General features: G+C 35.1%; 1 protein-coding gene across 2 annotated transcripts; it reads right to left on the bottom strand.

Moving 5' to 3' along the window:
- Positions 1-284: 284 nt before the first annotated feature.
- LOC137405180 (lethal(3)malignant brain tumor-like protein 4) lies at positions 285-22,022 on the bottom strand. 2 transcript variants are annotated; one of them, XM_068091413.1, is made up of 14 exons: positions 22,008-22,022; positions 18,355-18,434; positions 13,214-13,325; positions 10,772-10,899; positions 10,407-10,492; positions 9,824-10,058; positions 9,452-9,543; positions 7,967-8,287; positions 5,808-5,995; positions 4,217-4,351; positions 3,867-3,962; positions 3,036-3,283; positions 2,540-2,775; positions 285-563 (listed from the first exon to the last, which is right to left on the bottom strand). In XM_068091413.1, exons 2-14 carry the CDS (start codon positions 18,422-18,424, stop codon positions 429-431), a joined length of 2,082 nt encoding a protein of 693 aa, XP_067947514.1. In that variant the 5' UTR covers positions 18,425-18,434; positions 22,008-22,022; the 3' UTR covers positions 285-428. The 2 variants fall into 2 exon arrangements, with proteins under 2 accessions (XP_067947514.1, XP_067947509.1); XM_068091408.1 differs by lacking the exon at positions 22,008-22,022 and having other exon boundaries at positions 18,355-18,435.
- Positions 22,023-25,654: the final 3,632 nt, after the last annotated feature.

Consider the following 25,654-nt stretch of genomic DNA (forward strand, 5'->3'; position numbering starts at 1 on the left):
CCATGGTAAGTTTAAATATGACACACTAAAAGGAAGACTTTTGTGCCATGTGTACATAAGTGATATAATTTAGCCGAACACCATTGCAGACAATAGATGATGGCGTGACATCAACCATCTAATGGTTCACAGTCTTGATTGGTGAATCATTCAGTATTTACCACAAACTGGCATGCTTAACTGGTCAAACACCTACTGAATTAAACTATAGTGTATGGAAAGTTGAACCCATACATGCATCTTATGCATTTGAAGAGGTATCAAATGTTAAGGAATAATTTATTTACAGTAAAGGAAACGAGATATTTAAATATTTGCACAAAATGAATAGATTAGAGATAGTTGTTGATGGTATGTACATAAACATATATACAGGTAGACAACAGAGACTAGTTACAGTTTGTGAACCTCAGGCTATTAACTCTAGGCTATACAGTCTGCTTGAGAGCTTTCTTTATCACCAGTATCGCGTTGTATATCTTTATGGCTGGTCCTAGCTTTAGTTTGAGTATTGAGGTTATGTCGGACTGATTTAGGAGAAGGAATGCAGCTCCATCTATCTTCTAAAGCCAGAATAATATATTTAGACAAATATGATACAGGTCTTCCTTGCTTACTATGTGTCATCTAAAAAAATAATATATTTCTCAATGAAACTGAAGCATTGAACATTTACAATATATTACCTAGTTATCATATATAATAAATACTTTACTATTGTTATACATATCATATTATACAGCATGATGCACTACAATATAAAGTATATTACATTTTAATATATTATGTTATACTATGTATACAAAATTATAGTGTGGTATAACATATGATGTTTTATGTTTAAATTACTTAATATAAAAGATAAAAAACAGAGAAATACTAAATCGAAATTTACACAAAACAACTGTTTTTGCATCTACCATTGTCAGGTGCTTTAAAGATAAAGTATTAAATTTACTATTATTGTTATTATTATTATTAGCTTTGCACGGCTGATGTTCGGATGGTTCGCTTGGTGTTTTGGACCACGGACTAGAACAATTAATCTGGGAGGTCCAGAAGTTTTCTTCAGAATCCTTGTTGACACTAGTAGTAGGCTATTGCAAACTCCTCCAAACTCTCAGTTATTAAAGCAAGTGCCCCAATCACAATCGTTATTACACATATTATTGTTGTATTAACTTGTTGCTCAAGTTAATAACTTTGCATACTCATTACCAATAATCATAATTAATTGCAAAATAATAACGTAATAAATTTTGACAGTCAAATTATTTTGTTGGTTTATATTTTAACGATGCTATAGTGGTCGTTAAAAATGTTAAAATAAATGTCGTTATAAAATTCCATTCTACAGTATCAATGAACAAAGCTATTTAGTTTTGCTTTTTCGCTCGTTTGTTATGATAGTTTAGTTTCGCACATGAAACTTTCGCGAGAGGATGACACCGCGAAAACGCGAAAGTTAGATGCCGCGAATACATAAGTGTCCTAGGGTAGGACATTTTAAACTTTTCAATATATTTAATCAAAAAAGGAACAATGAACAGCAAAGCAATAGTTAGCTGTGAATCTGCTTATGAACAGCATCATTGTCTGGGTAATATTGCGATGATAATTCGGATACTTGGTGTCAGCATCTGGTGTGGTGATGTTGCTGATTCAGAGGAGGCCAGTTGTAAAAGAACAATATTGTTAGTAATTTTTACTAGGCTAGTATTGTATAGGGTTTATAAGATATAAATAATTAATGTACGTTGGTTTGTAAACAACTTAAACCAATAATGATTTGTTGTTTGCTAAAGAATTTAAAGTATCCATTAAAACTGACATGGGTGTGTGAAATATATAAATAACTTCATGTCATTCCTTGTGCCTATTCAGAGTAAGCTAGCAATTCATAGCAATAAATCTATTTTCCATAGATTTTGTTTTTCTCTAAACTCATTTACCTGCAGTGGAGACTCTGTTGTACAAGTAGCCAATTGGTTTAATAAAAAAATGGCCAATTGATAAAACAGCCCAACCCTGAAGTACGAGAAAGTCAAGAAGCATGCTGAAAGATTATTACATTTCTAGAGGATTCATTGTTACTTTCAACTTTTCAATTGATATGCTCTGTTGCTGCCAATTATGTGACTCATATACAGTGTTTTTGCCAACTCTGTGACTCATACACTATTACTGCCAACTCTGTGACTCATAGACATCATTGCTGCTATACTTAATAATTAGGGCCATCGGATTATCCTCTACAGATACTTGCAAAAACATCCACTAACAAAGCAGGAAGTTATCGTTACAAGACGATTAGCAAACAAATTTTGCTTATTCCTATGTACAATAATCAAAGGAAGCACTATTTTTTAACGTTTTTTATTTTGCAGCAAATGTAAATGTACTTGAGAACAAAGCCAAGGTGTGAGAAAATCTTTCATGCAGTAGATAAATTTGATTGTATGACCAGCGTTGAATCCACAGCGAGCATAGTACATCTAGTACGACATAATACATCATTTAGTAAACAGCTCTGACTTACCTGATCTGCAATAAGCTGGCGCTGTTGGTGAGAGAAAGGAGAAATGAGAGTTGCCATGAGGTCTGCAACCTCGTCACATGACCAAGAAGGAACGCGAGAGAAAGGAACACGAGACAGTCCTGGCAACAGTTTGATACTGGTCTCCCAACCTCGCGGCTCGTCATCTCGTTTTACTACGGGAATGGCTGGTAGGAAGACAGAGTTGTGTATGTAGTTTTGTAGCCTCGCTTCCTTCGCTGCAGCATAGCATGGTATAGTATTAATATTAGTATTAATAAGCAGCTTTGACGCTAATGCAAAATGTTACACGGTGTTTTCAAAACAGCTCCTGCAATGCAAATTAGAGGGGAATATAAGTTGTTCAAACAGTTACAATTATAAATGAAATTAATCAAAGCTAAAGCAAAACAAAAACAAATGAATATTGAAAACCATTATTTATTTAAACACTTTTATCATGGTGGTAAGCAAAGTGAATAAGACTGGTAAGGCTCACATCCTTCGACGGGAGCAGGTGGAGAAATGTTTTTGCTTGGGTTGCTAAAGAGATTGTCTTTCTCTGTGCCACGACATATCTCTTGCTTAAGTTCTCCATTAGGTGAGCAATTAGGAATTACACTCTCTTTACTCGCGCGTTTCGCTTTACCACCTTTTCCAGACCCAGTTCTTTTTCTTCGGCCAGGTGTTGCCAGAGCTTGCCCAGCATCACCACTAATGTGGTTGTAGTTGACCTCTAAGAGAGGGCTGTTAAAGCAGATATCAAGTGCTACAGATGCTGGTGAACTGTTGGACAAAACAGCATAACTCAATATAGCTATATGAAAACTATATAGCTACTTGATAAAAGCTACAAGTATATAGCTAATTGGAAAAAACTATATATATATAATTAGTAAATGCTATATAGCTAATTGGTAAAGTAAAATTTATACAACTAATGGGTAAAAGATATAGAGTTCATACAAAAGCGACATAGCTAACTGATACAAGCTATATAGCTTATTGATAAAAAGCTATATAGCTAATTAATAAAAAGCAATATAGCTAACTGATAAAAGCTACATAGTTAACTCATAAAATCAATATGGTCAACTGGTATGTACAGCAATGTAGCACACCAGTAAAAGAAGGTTTGGAGATTAATATAAGCAACAGAGCTAAGTGATCCGGCTAGCATATTTGGTAAACATAATACACTTGGTTTTATAAAATGGAATATAAGTACAGTGTATAATATGTAGCTGCAAACATAGAGGAACTCTTTAAAATACAACAAAGCTTTCTAGTTGGTGCCCAAAAGAAAAATACCTATGTATGAGTTACTAACCTGGGGAGAGGTGCCGAGTACTTTTTTGTGCATAGTCTATCAGGAATTAACCCTTCTTTGTTCATGTTGATTTCAGAGTATGGACAGCCGGCCAGTCTGTCAACACAAAGCCATGACTTTCACATTTGGGCTGTGTATGTTTATGCTAACTAAAACGTTGCTGGCTAGCAGTTTTACTAAATGCAGTAATTTATTTACAACTCACACATAAGTGAAATTATTGCGCTTTTATCACAGAGAACAGTTTATCCTAAGCTTTCACAGCAATTAATTAAATATTCTTACAATCCTACAAGATTAGAGAACAAGCTTCTACATGGTTGTATTTGTGTGAGTGATGGAAGGACTACCTGTAGTGACTGGAGAACTTAGCACCTTTGACATTACCAAGACCACAGCATCCAATGGTTGGGCAGGTACCTTGGTAGCTGAGTATCTCTAGTGGAGTGATGGCTGGTTGTAGAGGGTGCCCACTTCTTTCACACCTGCATGCGGAAATACAACTAACATGAATTAGAATTGGAACCATGCCTTGTTGTTGCTGGAAGTTGTAAAATGTGTGAAAAGCTAGTACTGCAATCCATCAGTAGGGTTGGTTTCTTGAGTTACCTCTGAGATTCTCTGGTAGTTGAAACAAAATGGAAATTTTTGAGATATTTAAATGGTCACTCACACTGATATCTTAAATGATTTCATTGGACAATGCATAATTGGGCTTTATATTTTTTATTGTAAGTATTAATGAGTGTGTTGTCTATTTGCTAGTCAAATTTTTATCGTTATTCCATTGTCTAAGCGTCATTCTATAATGTTATTTTATTGACTATACGCTGTTCTATAGTGTTATTCCATTGTCTAAATATCATTCTCTAGTGTTATTCCATTGTCTAAATGTCTTTCTATAGTGTTATTTCATTGTCTAAATATCATTCTACAGTGTTATTTCATTGTCTAAATTCAATTCTATGATGTTATTTCATTGTCTAAATATCATTCTATTATTCAAGTGTTGTTTTATAGTCTGAGTGTTGTTCTGTTGCCTAGGCGTTTTTTATAGTTTAAATGTTAGCCCATTGAGTAGCAGTTATAATGAACAAGGTAATACAGTTGGTCTATAGTAGAAGTCGCTGACTAGCCAAGCATAGTATAAAATTTCATCTAATACAGCTGAAGACTTCAGTTGACAACAGCTAGCTTATTATGGTAACATGAAGCTCAGTTTTCACCCAAAATTTTCATGGTTTGAACGAGCATAGTTGGTATAGTTGGTATATTGGACAAGTGGCAGACGGTTGACAAGACATTAAATAGGTACCAGCACTTTGGGTATGCGAATCAGTGAGTTGCTAATTCTTGTCAATACCCTATTGATATTAACAGTTCAGGTCCTCCTAACGCTATTGTATGTAGAGGAGTGCTTAGATAAAAGTACCAGCAATCATGGATGGAGATTGCGCTAAACTAATGTTTATTGTTAATCTGTGGTAAATGGAGCCGGTCAAACTAGCTTGATGTACTATCAGATAGTAGCTATTCCTTGAGCATGCAACGTAGTCATGAGAATGTAGTTTAGCTGTCGTGCACCTTAAAGCAGCATTTAGATGTATGTTACCAGTTACTAAATTAGTTGTCAACACATCGTATGTACACATCTTTGTTATTGCAAACATTCCTAGCATCTTAGTGACTGCGCTACTAGACAGGCAATCCTCTTCCAATACTAATCGTCGAGATCCCTGTCTGGGCTTATCTGATTGATCTTATAGTACCTGATCTTAATTTGTACTCTGGTGCAAGCACCTTATCAACCAATGGGGTAATCGGTTGACGAAAAATGTTATCCTGTGCCTACTTTTTGATACTAAACACGATTGTTGTATAAAAAAAACTGATACAACCAAAATTACAACAGGATACAATTTTAGTTTAAATTCTACTCACCATCCAACAGGGTGCAGATCAGGGCACCCTGCATCAACCCATAAATCATATTTGCTATCCCAGCCGGAGAAATGTATTCGTAGCCTCGTGTCAGTAATCTTGCTAACCTCTGCTACTCTGACTAAAGACGGGTTTCTTAAATCTACCATCTCCAAGGCCATCCTTGGCTTGAACTTGTGTTCTATCACCTAAAGTATTGAAGGTATACACAGTAAGCCTCCGCTAACAAGGCTAACCCCAGCTCTGTTCCCTCAGCAGACAATGGAGTTTACAATTAAAAAATGCATTGTTGTTAAAGCATGGAATCTAGGATGGCTCTCCTGAAGCCTGCATAATGAGATTTCAAGGTGTGATCGAGGATTGGAGTGACAATCAGCCTTCACGTACAATATATGCTCCCCAGGCATAATCAATGTATCCAACTAAATTGTTCCTAAAAGGAAAAATTTGAAACATCGCCAAATGGATAGACTTGATAGACAGGCTGCAAATGAACCGACCTTGAGGATTGTCAATACATGTACAGTAGACGCTCCTATAGCATATACCTCCTATAACGTAAATTCCAGATAATGTAAAGAATTTATGTAAAGTTTTTGCTTTGTACTACGCAAAAAATCTCAAATAACATGAAGTGTCAAGTCAGGGCAATTTAGCCTATCTTGCCTATCTATATAGAGTTATATCTACTACGTATACGAGTTCCATGACATTTTAGTTCGTCTTGGTAGATTGTCAAATTTGTCGACAAAACAAAGAATAGCTACGCAATTGTTCATGAATACAGATCAATTAGTACAGGTGTTACAGTGTCGGTCTACCAATCTGAATGTCACAAGTTGGCGTATCGTCGATAGTTATCTTTTATCTTAAACTTGACCCCTGAATACGGCTAGACGACGAACAGGTAGACACCGCTCTTTTTATACTAAAAGTATATTTTTGTTTTGCGTTATTGTAGACGAACAAAATATTTGTTATTAGTTTTACTTTGCAGAATAGACTTTGCTGTCTAGAAAAAATAAACAAATCGTTGTAAACGGAAGTCGATTGGTTTGATAGACTATGAATGTAAGTTTCTCCCATCAAATTATTGTAAAGTTAACAAAATCCTGGTCTTTAAAAAGTGAAATTGATCAGAAAAAGGAGATAAGTTGTCATTCCTAACCAATTATACTGCAGTTATGGTACAGCCCACAAATTAAAAAGTTAAATTTAACTTTTCCTTTTTGTATGGCCAAAGGGGTATTTTGGAAAAATCTTAGAATGAATTAGGCAGTTTACATGTATCTTGTTGTCCGTATAACGTAAATTACTTGTAAATATTCCTGGAACGGATTATTTACGTTTTAGGAGTGTCTACTATATATCTATGTCACTGTTTGTAACATTACAACAGCAACTTGAAAGAGGATACAGAGCATAAAGTGACGATTGGACTATTGTTTGGAGCAATAGATGAAGAAATCCAGCATGCGCTCTGAATAGTGCATATGTAATACATGTAAATGACCTTAATATACACTTGTAATTACATTGGTTAGGAAGGAAGATCAGGAATATGGATGCAACTAAATGATGTATGCTTGAAAGTCATTAGGGTTGGTTCAAAGAGAGAGCAGTTGGAGAGCAAGTTTGATTCCTGCTGCTAAGTTATGCAATTGTGAACAGCATACAGATACAGCAAGCTCAATATTTTTTTCAATGACATGTGTGGGCTTGTACGTAACAGGACTGATGAGATTGTAACTGCCCTCCCGGAATTAGTAATGAAGTTCCACACAGATGTATAGATGTATTTGTTGTGGTGTATTTACCAATATACATCTGTGCGGAACTTCATTTCTAATTCCGGGAGGGCAGTTACAAGTATATTTACATTTACAGTAATATCCAGCAATATGTGTTGCTGCTTATCAATGGCTGAGACAAGCTAACTCAAATCCCTATTTTATTCTTTCTTTCATTGACAGTAATCACCTTTATCATTTGTCATAATTTCTATGACCTCATTGGCTGCGTGCACCGGTACACCGGTCGTAAATAAAGTTCATATTACAAAAAATCCTAAGCATCAAATGTAAGATTTAAGATGTAAAAGTACCACGGTGATAATCTAGTCTCTGATTGGTTACTGAACATGGCAGCGTCTAACTTACTGGTTCAAATGCTTCGTGAGGAGCCGTCCTCGAGTTGGTCTCTTCTAAATAACTTTCCCAAGTGAAACTAGACGGATCAGAATGTCCATTAGGAGCTGAGAGAGTCTTTAAGTTTTCCTGACACCAGCCGACATGGTGTATGTGTGGACAGTTATAATAGCACCAGTAGTCGTAGTTGTCCTCCCAGCCATCAAAATGCACTAGTATTTTATCACCGTATGTGTCTGCTACACTCGCCACACATATGTACGTGTTTTTGTTTTTTATATCGACAGCCTCTAGCTTGTCTCCAACTTCAAATGCAGGTTTCTTCGCCAAGAACTGTAAAATATGAAGAGACATGAAACAGGTGGAGTCACCACTTAGTAGACAGAGAATAGGTTTTTAGAAATATGGTATTAAAACAGCTCATAGAGTAAATAAGTTGTCCTACTTGTATTGAAAGCACAAACTCGAGAGAGCTGAGTTAGTCGATCTCTCAGAAATATGTTGAAAGGGAATTTGGCCGCCTTTTTAACAGGTTTTATAGAGAGGCTTTATATAGTCAGTCATTTTCAGTCAATTACAATCATGCATTTATATCCCTTCCGGCTAAATTATTTGTGAACATTTTTTCGTTTTTATTTGTGTTCGCCTGAAAATATTTTTGAACAATCTTAAGTTCTAACGGTTGTGCTTGGAGCTGACTTGCTTCTGCCTTTTTAAAGCCTTTTTCACCACAACTATTTTATACCCTTGTGCAACAGAACAGTCGGAGAGATTCAGAATGTATTTCACAGTGCAAAGTCTAGACAGATAGAGGAAGCGCTGTAGTGTGTATAAGAGACATGGAATGTTTCTGGAAAATCTAAGACAACGGTAAAGTGTAAAAAATATTTGTATTTCGACTCATATAACAACATTTGGTTGCTGTTTGCAATAAAGAAATGATCAGCTTCATGTAGAAGAGGTTGAGGAAAGTATATGAAGACTCCCAAAGCTAAAGAAGTGAATAATCATTTCAGTGTGGCCATTCAGACAGTAACCTACTCAGTCATAGCTAATAACATCAACTGATTACGTGTTCACAAATAATCACTGCAATGTAACTGCACTAGTGCCTGACATTTTCACAAGCAAAAACAAATTGTAACGTGAATCTGATTTAACAAAAAAAATTGTTTTTCCTAAAGTTGGTTCACACTGCTATATGTTTCTATCTTCTCATCGAGCTGATGAAAGGATAGGCCGCATCCTTAAACTGACAGCAGCTGTGAGCTAAGTACAAACTATTCTTTATACTATTTATAGACTTAGCTCCATACTTCATGTTGAGTACTCTTTATTAGCTTTAGTTAAATAATTATCCTTTAGGTAATTGTTCACTTTGGCAATGTATTATATGTACATACATATAGTGATTGTGGTAGACCACTTATTTATTTATACATTATTTTTCCTCTCCCAAGTATTGAGTCGATGAAAGAATAAAGTGCAAGTCCTTACCTCGTTTGAACAGACAGTGAAGAGTGAGTGTGGTGCAACACTGCCTGAGGTCTGTAGGTAACTCTCCCAACTAAACATGTCACTAGCGTAACCTAAAATAGCATTCGATAGGAAAGAAATGTAAACTAAAAAATATTGCAAACTACAAAAGGATTCAATCATAATCTTCATCTTTTATCTGCTAAAACTCGAAAAAAATTATTTATAAAGCAAAATATTCATTACTTCGCACATTGAAAAGTTATGGGTTATACGAATCCATTGATGGCTACGTATCATGTGACAGGATACAACAAGTTGCTCCCGTCAAATTATTCCTAATCAACTGAATTCTGTAATTTTCTCAAATGAGAGCAAGTCCAAGTTATTCACCTTTTGGAGCTTGAAGTTGTTTCCCCATCTCTTTGCACCAGCCAAGTGGGAATATCTCATCAGAGTTGGCATAGGTCCAAAAATCATGGCATTCCGAGTAACCATCAAAGTGAAGGCGTAACCTTTGCCCTTTCACCTCCGCAACGGTTAGCACACAATATTGACTAGGATGGTATGGATCAATACCTTCCAGCTTCATTCCGGCTACAAACTCATTGCCTGATGTGACGAGGCACTGCAAAAACAAGTTGTATTTACGTGATACGCGTAGACATTACAGCAATATATTATGCAAACTGCTTTGGGAAACCTGCTTCCTCATATTTGTAATACTCGCTGTTTTCGATACTCAATTTATTGGTTAGCTGTCAACCAATCTTGTTTAACCTTGATTACAAATTATATTAAGCACAAATACAAATTTGATATAGTGAATGGATGCATAAGCGACCCTCGTTAGGTTTAAACTAAGAAAGCTAATCTGTCACATTTTTTCAGCTAAAATATGCGAATAATCTGTAAACGGCTCATTTGATATATTTCCCTTCCTACTACTACTCTGAGATACCATTAGCCTTCCAACCTTCGCCGGGAAGAGCTCATCTGGAGCTGCCAATAGGTTTTCTTCTGACATGAATGTCGCCCAATCAAATGTGGCTGGCGTAAGAGCTACAATTAAAAAAGCAATAAATGGAATAAAGCATCTTACTGTCCAGTATTGTTTTAACATGCCTCAACTGATATTTAGCTGCAAGATACATTCCATGAGCTATATCTATTTATAAACAATGCGTTTACATTAACATAGCTAGCTAATCTACCTAGCATATCCACTGATAGTTACTTCTGCCCTCTGCATACACAGTAAATATGAACATAAAGTTTAATAACGGAGTCTCTGCTAACAAGAAGGTTTCTACATAGCGACAGTCTGCCTCCCTTCCTCACCAGTGTTTAGATTGTCCTCATCAACTCCCATGGAACTGATGCTGCCATTGGTTCGCAAGCTGTTTCTTTTCTTCCGTTTTCTTCCCGGTTTGCATGAGACGGTTCTTGCTATCTTTTTACCAGTTATCCTACAAAAAACTCTAAATATTAAATTAGTCGATTTCTATTTGGTTGAAGCCTTTTACTATGAATATACAGGCACATGGTTAAAATACCAAATTTTTCAGATATGCATTAATGAGAGTTTAAGTTCAAAAAACGCTTTCCACTAATTTTAGCAGTATCTTATCATAATAGTAATAGTTCAGAAGCCGACACAATTTAATATAATTTCAATCTATGTTATCTTTTAATAAAATATATTTTAATTTTGTAAAAACAGAGTATGTATGAAGGATTACTCCTTTCAGCGGCACTAGAAATATAAAAGCAGCCCAGTATGTCAATATTTCTCTGCTATCCGCTATCTTATGCAACAGTAAAAATGTGTAGTTGGCAGCCTCTGAGCATGCTATTATGTAATGAACAGATCATGACAAACAAAGCTAAAGTTTAATTTCACATAAATAGAGTTATGAAAAGTCTATAATTGTATCAAGTTTGTAAACTCTAATAATACAATAATAATAATAATAATAAATACTCTAATAATACATTTCCTTCTAGAAGTTTCACACACAAATGCAGAATGTTTTGACTAACTTATATTGTTGGTGAAAGTTATTCCATATTATTGCTGGTGTTACATGAATTCCTTGTATCTGACCAAACTGGAGTGCATCACTGAGTGAGCTATGCAAGAAATCTTTTGTGACATACCGAGTGTGACATACTGAGTGAGCTATGCAAGAAATCTTTTGTGACATACCGAGTGTGACATACTGAGTGAGCTATGCAAGAAATCTTTTGTGACATACCGAGTGTTGACCTGTTGGTATGTACCACTAGTGGCTCGCTTGTACTGCTCTTCAGTTTATGAGGTTTTTTCATCGACCACAAAATAGAAGTAGACAAAATTGAAAAAAAATGATACTACATTGTTGCAACAAAACACAAGTGCATGTAGAGCCCTTATATATACTAGCAATAGGTCTCTCATTCCTATGGTGGGCTTAAAATTTAATAGTGGCTCATGCTAAGTATGATTTTCCTAGTTGGATTTTTGGGATTGTCTATCCCAGAGGTAACAGTAGTAAAATGAAAAAATGGTATAAACCTCTGTTGCCATATTTCTAGCTCTAACAGTGCATTCTAGCCAGAGCCAATCAAGGGGTTCCACTATCGCTCAATGCGTAACATATGTTATGAAATGATTATAAACAAGCTTGTGTTTTCTAAATATATAATAGCCACAATACTGCATAGCTGAGACCACAAGTTGAATCACTTAATTGTCTTCTTTTGTTACTAACGGACAGACCATTCAATCTGGCAAATGTGGCAGATGAATGGTTGATGTAAAATAGGTTGGGGCAAATTAGGATTACAAAAATGCCTTGCTTCGCTTATTAGCTGATATCCATAGCACTCAGTGCATATTCTATGAATACAGGTGCGTCATGGTTGTATGTGCAAGTGTTTCCTTGTGCGCAACCAAAACACAAGCAACAGTTGGTCATATTCGGTAGGCAGAGCACAAATTATACTTTTTACGTACTTCTGATCGGAAATAGACAAGCCTGACCTGGAGGCAGTTTAGCTACATGTTACTCTAAGTGCTGCTTATCAAATAAGATGTGCAGTAGCCTTAGGCCTTATAGCTCTGCTATGAATCTATAATTTTATAAAAATTATTTTATTATGGTATTATGTTGCTGTATTATGTTGCTGTTGCATAGGAAATAAAAAAATTCTCTTCACTAAAACAGGTAGTTTCAAAGTGGTTAAACCATAAATCATTGAATGATCCTTTTCTCATAAACGTATTTGGGCAGTAGGCCTTCTACAAATTTTTGAATACTTACTTTGTAAGGTAGAGGTTATTATATCTACCTACACCATGAATTCGTGTCTTTAGAACTTAACTATATCTACCATTGCGCTGCCATGTCTAAATGTAAACTGAAAAATGAATTGAAGGTAATTAAACGATTGTGTTTACAGACGTGATCAGCCCTGACGAATCATCAGAACAGACCTCATCTTACGCAGACCAAAGGAATCTATTTGTCTACAATCTCCATGTCATCCTGTGCATGTTTATAGTACTTGAATTATTCATCATGGAACAGGCGGACACTTGCTCATGCGTGTCAGCACAAGACTGGGAACAGTAACACTTACCCATGCTTGTCAGCATATGATTGGGAAACTAACACTCACCCATGCTTGTCAGCACATTATTGGGAACAGTAATTCTTACCCATGCTTGTCAGCACATAAATGGGAACAGTAACACTTACCCATACTTGTCAGCACATGACTGGGAACAGTACCACTTACCCATGCTTGTCAGCACATGACTGGGAACAGTAACGATCAGGTAAGATGAACTCCACAGAGCGATCCATTTTACCACAGAGAAGACAGGTTGAAATAGCGGCATCAGGTGAACCTAAAAGGATTTGTTTTTTTACCAACGCTGCTGGCGGCTGAGCAGGTTAAGAATACAAGTAAATATCATACATGCAGAGCATCAAGGACTGAACTCTAGAGAGATTTATAAGACGAGTCACTGCACTCAGGAGAAGTGAATAAATAATGTCACCCAATAATTGTCAGCTGCTCTCTATTGTATTGAGTAATAATCCCGCCTGGTGCATGCTTTCTAGCCTTATGTCATAATTGACACCCTCTCCTTCAAAGGCAGCTAGAATAAAGCTTTAAAAACAGTCAGCAAGCGTTCCTCCAGTTGTAAGGATTCGAAAACTCCCTGTCATACAGGCTACGTAATGCCCTTTACTTGCACTAGCGGGCTTCATCGCCTCTTAGAAGCAACTTATGTCAAGGTTCCTGCGTATTTAACACTTCTCTTGAAGGTTTTTGATGAACCAGGGCAATATATTATATGATATCACAGACTATACCGTTATGCTATGATGCTATTGTAGACTATGCCACAATTTCTTTAAAAATAATGGTTAAAGTTTCTATTTTGCTTTGGGCCAAATAAACTTTAAGATAACGCATTAAATAGGAAGTGATGAGCAATTGTTCTTTAGTTTCAGTTTGTTCCAAGATGCCCTGAGGCCTACTAGTACATAAGATCATGACTACGGCAAGTCTAATAAATTATCACAAAGCATCCATGCATAGTAACTGTGCAAAGAAACTAGGTTGCCTAGATAAGCCAACATTCCTATTGTTTCCTCTAGGCCTATATCAATTTCTAGTGTTTCACTTCTCAAAATTTGGACGATGTTCTATATTTTTAACTCCAGTTTTTCAATTTTTAAGAGAAAGCCTTTGGCATTTACTAAATGGTTGATGAAGGTAGCAATCGGAAGGATAAACTTGACAGAGAAGTTGCCACTGCACTGACATAGAAGATAGTCAATATATCTATTAGTCAGCGTTTGTAACATTACAACAGCAACTAGAAAGAGGATACAGAGTATAGAGCGACGATTAGACTATTGTCTGGGGCAATAGATGAAGAAATCCAGCATGCTCTCTGAATAGTACATATGTGTAGAAACCTTTTAAAGACTGAGACTAAAGACCTTTTTTAATGAGCGTGAGACTTATAATAATGAAACCAATAACAAACATTTTACAGGAAGACACCCTGCCTCTTAATTATCTAACAGCTACAAGCACTAAATAAGGTGGCCCAATGTGACCTGCTGTCTTCGTGTCAATGAGTGCGTCGATGGTGAATTCCACGTTTTTACCGTTGGCCTGCTGCCTGTCCTGACGTTGATCGGACTGTCAGGTGCACTCGCAGAGAGATTGACCAATCCGAGGACCCCTTTTGGTGCTTTAGTTTATATTTCTTCAAATTCAAATAAGTCAGCCGATTTCAGAGACAGTTAATTGGAAGCTTTAGTACTGGAAACAGTGTTTACTTCAGAACAATTTTATTAAACTAAGGTTGTTAAAAGGAGACAAAGGTCAGTGAATTTAATTTATGTATTTTTGATGTAATACATTTTATTTGCTGTAAAGATACATGTTTCAACAAAGTTAATTTTGGCATTTGGAAGACCTTTAATGGAAAGGTTAGGCAACCACCAGCATTAGTTCCATGACTTCTATATTGTATACTGTGTGTTATTTTACGCTATTGGTTTGTCCAGTTTATGTTTTATTATTTAGTTAGTATTATGTAACATTTTCGCCTAGTTTATGTGAAGTTATGTTTTACAGACTTCACGGTAGTCTAAATAAAACAAGACTAGCAGTGAAACTTATTCCTTCTTCAAGCAACCCCAAGTAATTATAAGCGGGACGTAAAAGTCTCCACAATATGTAATAAATGACCTTAATATACACTTGTAATTACATTGGTTAGGAACGATGTGAAGATCAGGAAGATGGATGCAACTAAATGATGTACGCTTGAAAGTCATAAGGGTTGGTTTAAAGAGAGAGATGGTATCATACTCATCTATATCTTTGCCTTGATTTAGTTATAATTTGTGCTGCAGAGGTTCAAAAGAAGCTCCGTTTGAACAACAAAAGTTACAACTATAAAATAACAGTTGGTGAGCAAGTTTGATTCCACCAGCTGAATCCCACACTTGTGAATTTTCGTCAGCCAAAGCTGTTCCATCTTTGATCACTTATTATTATATGAGAGAGAAGTTTTGTTTTGTAGATAAAATTTTAGCCTCTAACGCAATAACAAGATTTTTGTAGATAGCAAGCACTGCAGAGTATTGTTAACAATTAAATCTGTTATGATTTAAACTTTGTCAGATATATTACAAGGTCTTTGTGGACAATTTCATGGGTTCAACTATCCGATATATGTGTAGATCACGCTCACTGCAAGCAAGGAGTCACAGTGATAAGTTACTCAACTAACTCTGCGAGATCTTCAAAAAAAGTACTGTCTATTATCTCTTGAAAATGCTTGTTAAATAAAAATACTTTAAAAAGGAAATGCAATTTTAGTTTTTTTAGAATTGTTTGTTTTTTTGACAAATCAAATCTTTTCACTATTCTATTGAAGCAATGACACCTTAGACAGCTGTGACAAGAATAGATCTCCATATATCAGATTATTGTAACTTGTGTGGTCCAACTTAGTATGCAGAGGTTCATTGCATCACACTTATATTGAGAATTACAATAGTATGTTACAGTTTAGAGCAGATGAGAGTTAATTGAACTTACAACACAATTTAATATATGCGTAGGTTCAGGAACTGTGTAAAATTACGACAGTCCTGTTTCCTCAAAATTAACATCCAACAAATTTAAATTTCTAATAAAATTTCCAACTTATAAATGACAATCCTATGGATATATAAACTACAAAAACATTGTTAATGTTGTTAATGTTGTATAGAAACTGCTGATTTGCTGTTCTTTTGCTGTTGCTGCTTTAGCCATTTTGAACTCGGGTCAAATGTTAAATAGAATATAAAACCTTTTGAGTCTATTTTATAATAACTGAAAACTTGTTATCTCTTTTGTAATACTATTTTCAACTGAAAAAATTTTTTTAGTAAATTTTAAATTTTTTCATTTTGTGTCAGGATTGTGGGCTGAAGATACACAATTAATCACTTTTTTGGAAACTAGTCATTAGCACAACACAAAGCACAAAAATCTTGGTCGTCCAAATGTGGCTGTAGGTGAACACAGAAGATAATCTGTTAAACATTATAATATATTTATTATGGTAAATTATAATATACGTATTTCAGCAAGTTTCACCGAGTCTGTTTGCTACCTTTATCAGTCAGTCATCATAAACTGTTTGATATTTTGTTAAGTAAGTTTTGTGGTGTTTTGGTAAGTTGCCAAAACACATGGCATCAGCTGTTCTCAGCTAGCCTCTAGTCAGTGTTTGATATATTTTTTATTTGTTTGTTATCAAAGACAAAGAGAATGATTTTGTTGAAACTGTCATTGAAAGCTAACTACCAGTTACTTAATTATTTCTGTATAATAAGGTTCGTTATTTAAACTTTTGCCCAATAGCAATAGAAAGTTTCAAGTGCCAGAATACAAGTTTTAGCAGTAATAATAAGTATTTTAATTAATTAAACGTTAAAACAAATCCATAAACAAATTGAACAAAAAAATAATTCCTTTTTTTTCTAGTCACTGTTTCAGCCCACATTCGGTAGGTGTTAAATAAGGCGAAAATTAAAATGACATCTAAAAGCCTGGATATAAAACAGATTATAGTAAAGCAGATATATATATGCTAATGCACCAAGAATTCGACATGAGCCTCACAATCTTAAACCAAAACTGATGAATGATTCAGTGGCAGGCGGAGCAGGTGACACTTAGAACTTCATCTCAATTTAATAGGCCTTCATCATACATCTATGGTGCCAGATCTTACTATAAGCTCCTGACAGTGAATAGCATGTGTCAGAGAATTTGCAACACAGTTGTTTCAATTATAAATAGGAATGTTCTGTCAATTTCTACTGAAATTAGCTCACCACTCATTAAAATAATATTTGTTTTTAGTTTCATTTTGTGTTTTTCTCAAAATAATGTTCTGCCAATGGAATCGTCCTTATCTGCACCTAGCTTTGTCAGTCTCCTTTTTGATCGCGTATGTGCTATTAAAAATCAGAATACAAAACAGCGAAATATTTCACCTCTGTTCTTTGCTTTATCGGCCAATACTGCTTTACGAGGTTGGACACAAATAAAAATCTATCAGTTTTAATACATGGAATCTCCTTACATCATAAAGTTGCCAAGAACTTTGGAACTTCTCCATTAGTAAATAGTTTTGAAAAGCACTTTATATTATAAGAGAGCTTGTTAATACAATAGTAGCAAGACTATACAGGTAAATAATGCGATTAGTTTGTTTACTATTTGTTGTGGCGTTTCCTGTTTTATTGATTTAAGATAACAAGAATATTGTTGTTTTGCGTTGTGAAAGATGTTTGCAACAATGAAAACAGTTAGGCGAGTATGTTTTCAAATCTCCTTTTGAATTTTTAGTAGGTTACTAGTAGGTTTAGTAGGTTACTAGTCAAGTCCCAAAGCCAACTGATGTTTAGCTAACTGATTTCCTTCTGAATAACTAAAAAATAAAGGCTTATTTTCAAGCTAAACATCCACTTTATTTGAACTTTGAACTTTGGTTGGTAAACTGACAACTGTTTTCAAATTTTATTCTGCTTCGTTTATTGTTATGAGATAAATTGGTGAGTGCTATTTATGCCCTGAACTTTTGACTAGATATATGGTAATTTTCTAAACCAATTAAAAACTTGAATACTTCCTGACTTTCTCTTGGCAACATCTGCAGGATCTAGCAATAAGGTTACTTTTATAAAAGTAAGCTATGAGTATATACCAAAGCTTCTTTATTTCCATTCTAAAACACACTACATTAAATAAAGTTTATAACAAACCAAACATAATAAATTCCTGTCAACATTAGCAAAAGAGCCACTATTAAAAAAGGTGTAACTGTTTATTTATAACAACGTTACCTGTGGTCAGGGTGTCTGTGTCACTCTTCACAAATTCTCCTTGCACCGGGGAACCTTTAGCTTCCTCCATCCCAAATGTTCTATCACGAGCATAATCAGTTAAACAGTATGACCTCTTTATAAAGCACCCGCTGGCCCTCTGGCTAGCTTATGATCCTAACAACTAGTTACAAGGCATTCACATCAGTCCAAGGAGAACAAAAGAAATTATTGGTTTTGACAGATTTAATCTTTTGTAATAAGGAACAAGGGCTTTCGTTTACTGGAAACAAGCCGAGGCTAGATCTGAGTACTTCTGTCAGCCAACTCTTTGACTCTGTCTCGTGACTGGAATTTGACTGTCAAGAGCAACGGCTAGTCAAACAATTATAGCAGATGTATGGCATATCTAATCTGGCAGCATGAAGAGCGACTAGACATACTAGACATACTAGACATAGAACTTTCACCATATGACCTACATATTATGAATCTATAGTACAAACAAGCTTAGACAAAGGTATATGTTGGAGTTGAGCCCTTCATATTGGGAGCATACTTAGATTATGTTAACATGGTATTATTGAGCTATAAATGAACACATCTTTCCTTGTTGTATAGCTACAAACATCTGTAGAACTTCAATATTACTGTTAACTGTTTCAGTGTTCACTCACAAACACCTTTGTCTCATTTATATTAAATATAATTGTAAATTTACAGCAAAAAGTATGTATAATCTTTTCACCAGACAAATGATAGTTGTTTACTGCCAAAAACTGGTTTTATAGCTTAAAAATGATTAAGCAATTTTCGAAGTGGCGAATTCTTTCATAAAAATGAGTCAAACTCATTTTTTGCGAAATGAAAACATTAATCTTAATATACAAGTTAAAAATAATCGGTCGATTTTCTATTTCTTGATATTTAATCGAAGACTCCATCGATTTTATTACTAGCTGTTATACATTTTTGCTAGTAAATTTTGTTTTGAATGAAATACCAAATTTCAAAATATTTTCTGAATACTTTGCAATTGACAAAAATACTCACAGATTTTATGTCCCAATTCATGAATCAATGTATTTTACGTGTTACACATATAAACATATAAATGTCCATGAATTCACCTTGCTACAATACAGAAAGCCGTTAAAAAGAGATAAGACACTCGGTTGTTATGGTTTGCTATGTTCAAACAGGTTATTCCAATAAACACTGCTTTGCCTCATACTAGGCCTTGAATAGCTTCAGTCTAAACCGCTCTCATTAGACCTAGGAGATTTAATTAACTAGTGCACGAATGCATCTTGTCACTTGACCTACTGCACAGTGCTGCGCCTGCCTTCCTTGCCTACGTCGCTCTGCTCCACCAGCATCCTAAGGCCAGGCCTTCCTACCACCGCTTCAAATGCATGCCTCTCAGTCTTGGCAGTAAGCATCAGCTATACTATCACCCGCTACTCTATAGTGTTATTACAAGTATTGCGCCTACTTTTCCTCAATAACTCTGACACATTTGGCCACGGTCCAATATAGTTTACTTGAAGTCAAACAGAGAAGAACACGCTAGCAAAATAACCACTGCAACAAAATTTATTCATTGCTTTATTAATTTCAATGAGATTTTAAAATGAATCTGAGCTATTTTGTTTATAGAGTTTATACAATACTTATTTCTTGATTCACGCACAAAAGTTAAAAAAATGGAAATTTATTTATTTATGTATTCTACCAAAAACTTTGAAAAATAAAATATTTACTAAGGCCTACAATCGTGACCTCACTTTATGTAATATGATCAGAGTTTGTGGAACTAACAAACATTGGGAATGACAGTAATACATCACACGACGTCCTGCAATACGTAGGGTACTGCATCATTCCATAAAGAAAAGAGTTGTGTTAAATTTTTGTGTAAATATGTCACTTTAAAACATTAGAACAGGAAGAAAGATTCAGTGAATGCTAGTGAAATATATAGACATGTTGAGACTATGAGCTGAGCTTGCTATCAGAGGACAGATATTAGCTGGGTAAGGATACATAGACATTGTAGGCACTTCCTGCTTGTTGAAGATCTGTGATATCTACTAGCTGTGGTTACTAGGAGATAAAACGTGAGGCTTATGATTCATAGGTGTGTCATGATAATTTCGCATTCAAATACTCCGGATGAACAGCATATTGTGAAAGTTAAAATTAGCTTTCAATCCCTGCTTTCACACAATTCCATATTTAAACGATGCTTTGTAATTCATCGTTATTTCTTTTATTGCTCATTGCTCTGCTTTCCAACAGCTGCATCTTACCAAATAATCCTGTGGTTTAGCAAAAACATTTTATTTTTGACATCATTTCTTTATGATGTCAATGCTAATTAGAGCTGCTTGATGGAGTAAAAAATATGTCATTTTTATTTTCTCCCAGCTTATTAGACCATGATTTTAACAGAACACAGGCTAAAGGCAGAATGTTTATATCATCATGAAATAAACTGTGTCTGACCATAAATCAGCACTTGATAATGTCAATTTGAGTTCTAAATATGTTATGGCCCGAGACAAGCTTACCACCATAATTACAGACAATTTGACTAACACAGCTAATTATTACGATTTTCCATTATTAAAAAGTGTTTTATTTTTGCTGAACATTTTCAAAGTTTTTTTTCTTAGTATAAATATTTTACAACAGGTTTTAAATAATTTTTGAATGACTGGAAGCATACAAATAGACAGAACTGAAGTGAAGGTATGTTCAGGGGTTATCTTGCTTCTTGTGGAAAAGGCAGCATGATGGTACATATAATCTTTGTAATAGGATATTTAATAAATCTGTAAAAAAAGTAGTTCTTCTGAAACTTGCATGTTTGTGAGCTGTTTATGTTTAAAAGAAATAAGATATTTATTTTAATTACCAAATACTAAACTAAACAGTAGAGTTCTATTTTATTTTTTTAGCTTAATTGTATTATTTCTTAATACACACCTCTAATGCCAAAACTTGGATGTAAAAAAGTAAGAAATCTTCTTTATATAGAAATTGGACTTTAAATATTTTGCTGCAAAAATAAAATAATCGGAGAAATTCACTTTTATGCTGCCTTTAAAATTATAATACTAACTTTACTTAGCATTGACAAGAACTAAAACACTTTACCAACCATTCTAAAACATGCTAACATTTTCGGCTCTCTGTATTCATATCACAATATGAGACTTGACAACACACGCCAGATGCTGTGTAGACCAGATCTAAACCATTTTAACAGAGCCACAGTTATCATAGATAAAAGCAGTGGGTGTTCAATGTCATTATTATTTAATGGTTTTTATATCTCAGCTACATCTTACGTTCACAGTATTGATCTTAGGCTTGTTATGTCTTACAAAGTACATGTTTCATAAGATACACGTTGTAGTACACTAAACAAGCAGTAAAACTAAGAAGGCTAACGGTGGTATATAGTAACTACACCTAGCTATTTCTAAACAAGTAATTTCATACAAACAAACACTTGATTAAATAATGCATTTATACTCTTATTAGTTCTACTTCTTCTATACCGCAAAATGACTGAGTGTTACACAAACTACAGCTTTACTAAACATTGCTCTCTATGCTCCAGTTTGTTACCTAACAGCGTTGCTTTGAGAGCGTGCGTTACTTACCAGAGTGCGTTACAGTGCGAGCAGTGGTGCTAGAGGCGTAGAGCGGGTAGAGCAATACAACACACAATCCATTCAGTCTTATGAACAAACAGTTTACGGAATACTTCGTTATCAACTTGTGCAGCCAATAATCAATCAGCTTCAGCCTCCAACTAGTAGCTCTAGTATTGCAAGCCGTTCATGTGATCCTACTAGACGCCCGTCATCGCTGTGATTACAAGTAGAACTTGAGCTATTTAATCCTCAATGAATAGTTTGCAATGTTTAGCTACCTTCCCATTACACATAATCACCATACCATTTAACTGCTGCGCTCTCCTCTGCGCTGCCTAACCAAGCCTTGACCTATAGCAGGGTTCCTGCATACTGTTGGTCAGTGAACCATCCCCTGGTGTTTAGTTAACAATATTACTAGTTATTTCAGCTGCGAAATAGACTGTAAATCTATAAGCAAGCTTAGATATTTAGTCTATTGAATGTTTTGGGACAACTTTTGCAACTTACAAAAGCAAATTGCTCTGAAAATATTTGCTTTTTGCGTGTAACATGAAAGTTCAAAGTACATCAAGTTTTAGGGTTTTACTTCCTCTAAGCGATTGCTTTTACTTTTGTAAACCAGCCAAAATAATAAGGAACTTCGAGAGTCGCTGCCTCATAACAAGAGTGTTTTAACATATTTTCAGAAGAAAGTTAGCCTGTTATAACATATGACTTTGCCAAGCTAGTTAAAAAAACCAAAAATACTGCAATGTTATAAATGCCTAAAAAAACATTGAGATAGCCTTAGGGTTGGTTTGGCATAGCGATTACGGGAGTGCCATGTAGACCAATTAATAGCCCATTCTCCTAGTCTGCGCAGGCAATGTATAGATAACTTATAAACACAAGGCAAGCTACAGAAAAAGTTTTTGCTAAAGGAATATTCTCTCTCTTTCTGTTACGTATCTAAACCGAAACAATTTGATTGAACCTTTATGTAGGTCACTTTCAGTTCCCTGTAAATTCTCTTGAAGTATTGATTGAGCAGCAACTGGTCAGGCAATGCTATCAACGACTACCACATTATCTCACGTGTTACGCTGCCAGCCAGCATGGCCGGCATCAACACTCGGCATACGAAACTAATCTTTGGCATTTCTTTCCTCTGGCACAAAGGTCACACCTGGCAGCAGAGTTAAAGCTGTAATCTAGATTTTTAAACATGGAAATATAAGCAGTTTTGCTTGTTGAGAGTAACTCTCATCAGAATCTCTGTCTGACTCCTGCCACAAGGAAGCCACAAAATTTCTATTAAAAGGATTTTCTGCTGCTAGTAAACGCTCCAAGAATGTCGTGTTAAAATTATCTGAGAAACATGTAGCGCTATCAGTAAGTATTATGGAATCTAAAGTGTTTCTCAGCCGGCTCACATGACAATACCGGCAGGGCCAGTTTCTTGTACTTCACAGGAAGGCTGTTGCAAAGTCATAATTACGCCTTGTATTCAGTTCTACGAAAAAAATTTGTATAGGTTTTGAGCGTGCCATCTATTCACTCCTCATTTCCCAGTGAAACTTTTGTCAGAATTTTAAAAGCATCAGTCAAGTATAAACAAGGATCCTTTTGTTCCTGATGCTAACTTTACTGGCCGGTGTAGAAGCCTCAGCTTCATTGTTTAGCGGACAAGTACATTTGGATTATAATAGTGAGGGGAGCTAAGAATAATACCGGAGACTGTTAGATACTTATAAAGCGGTGTTAAACATTAGTGGCTTACCTTCGTAACATGATTATCTCGCTAGATGACATTCCAGTAAGAATTTAATTGCAGACTTTGTTTGGTTGTAAGAAAAACTAGGTAGAAACTAATATTCAACAATTCGGTATGCAAGTTTTCCTCCAAAGCTCTATAATTATTGCAGCTAAAAATAGCTAATTGGTGCTATTTTAGGTACTAGCTTTGAGGTAAGCTTTGAGTGGCTCTCACTACAACTCTTCCTCTTACCACACATCAAGTTCTTTAGAGAAATGATTCAACTATCAGTATTTTGATGCTAGACTTCTTTTATGTTATGATGACAACATTACTCGCGTTGAGCAATCAATAGTTTACATCTGTGCACCATATCTTGGTGGAGATATATAGACGCATATAGGTTCATTAAATTTTTCATAGTTAAAAATATATATATATAATATATAGGCAAAAGTAAATAGAACGTGTTACCTTTGCGGAACCTCTAAAAATGACTCACCAAACACGTGTGTTTGATCGAATACTGGTAAAGAACCATCACTCTGGATAAACGAGGATTAGAAAATTTGATCAATTCATGTAGAAATTGTTGTACACTGACACAAGAATGTTAAATTAAGCTTATTCTGGTAAGAGTTGGGTTCAGGTAGAAGAATGTGAAGTAAATCACTAGTTGGTTAGATTGCAAAAGCGGAATAAATACACTAACTTAAACAAACCAAATAGAAAATAGATTACAAATGACTAGTTAAAACAGATGAATTTACGGCTAGTAAAAGTTTATAATTATAAAATATGGAATGAAGTCAGTTATTGTTAATGTCTCATAATATACACGCCAGTGATGTAACCACATATTAGACACTAGTAAACGGTTAGAAGGTCAAGCATGACTATTATACAGGATATACCTCAGCCACTAGCTGCTCCAGCTAGATGGTTACCGGCTATTGTTTGACAGGGCATGTGTTATACTTATAGCTTTGAATTTCAAAGTCAACACATGCACAATGGCTTATCTCTAGCAATACATCTTCCCGTCGTTTGATAGTTTGAGAGTGTTAAGAGTGTCTATCAGTTTTATTGATTCCTCCTTCGGAAAGTTTTACTTACAAAGTATATTCAACAAGGTCATACCTTACCCATTTAACAAATTTTCGTTTTTTATTTATTAGTTTTGTAGAGTGTTGTTTTTATTGGGTAGGTTATAACCAAAGCTGAATAAATAGAGGTAAGGTAGAGAGACTCATAAGTATCCCATTACTAAGTAAACTGACATTAATTATGACAGGAGGCAGGGGTTCTGACCTTAGTACCATAGGCTATACTGTTCATGCAATAGTTACTTCACAATATTTTACATGATTTTAAAAATTAAATTACGCAATGTTTTAGCAGATTTCATCAGGAAAGTATCGGTATTTTTCTATCATTTGCGGTTGTTTTTGATGTTTGAGGTGTTTGACTGCCAGGATGTTTCAAGTTTAAAATCGACAAAACTTGATCACAATTAAAATGCTCAGGAAAAAAATACGTGCGAAAGGACTAGTTGCTATCAAATACAATAATTGATATCGGTTATTCTGTACAAATTGCAGAGTTACGAGTCTCTATTCTGTCAGTCTCTTTGCATCTATAGACATCATAATGAACTTTCGCATGATATGAGTGTTTTAACTGTGATCAAGTATTGCTAATTTTAATCTTGAAACATCCTGGCAGTCAGACCACCTCAAACATCAAAACAATCGCAAATGATAAAAAAATACCAATTCTTTCGGATAAAATCTACTAAAATTATGTGTAAATTTCTTCTTTAACTTCATCAAAAGTGACTACATGCATCTGCCCTTTTTTCCACAGCAGAGCACGGCTTCTATCTCGTGGTCTGCTCTCTCTCTACAAAGTCAAA

This window comes from Watersipora subatra, chromosome 1 (assembly GCF_963576615.1).
Source record: "Watersipora subatra chromosome 1, tzWatSuba1.1, whole genome shotgun sequence".
Classification (NCBI taxonomy): Eukaryota; Metazoa; Bryozoa; class Gymnolaemata; order Cheilostomatida; family Watersiporidae; genus Watersipora; species Watersipora subatra.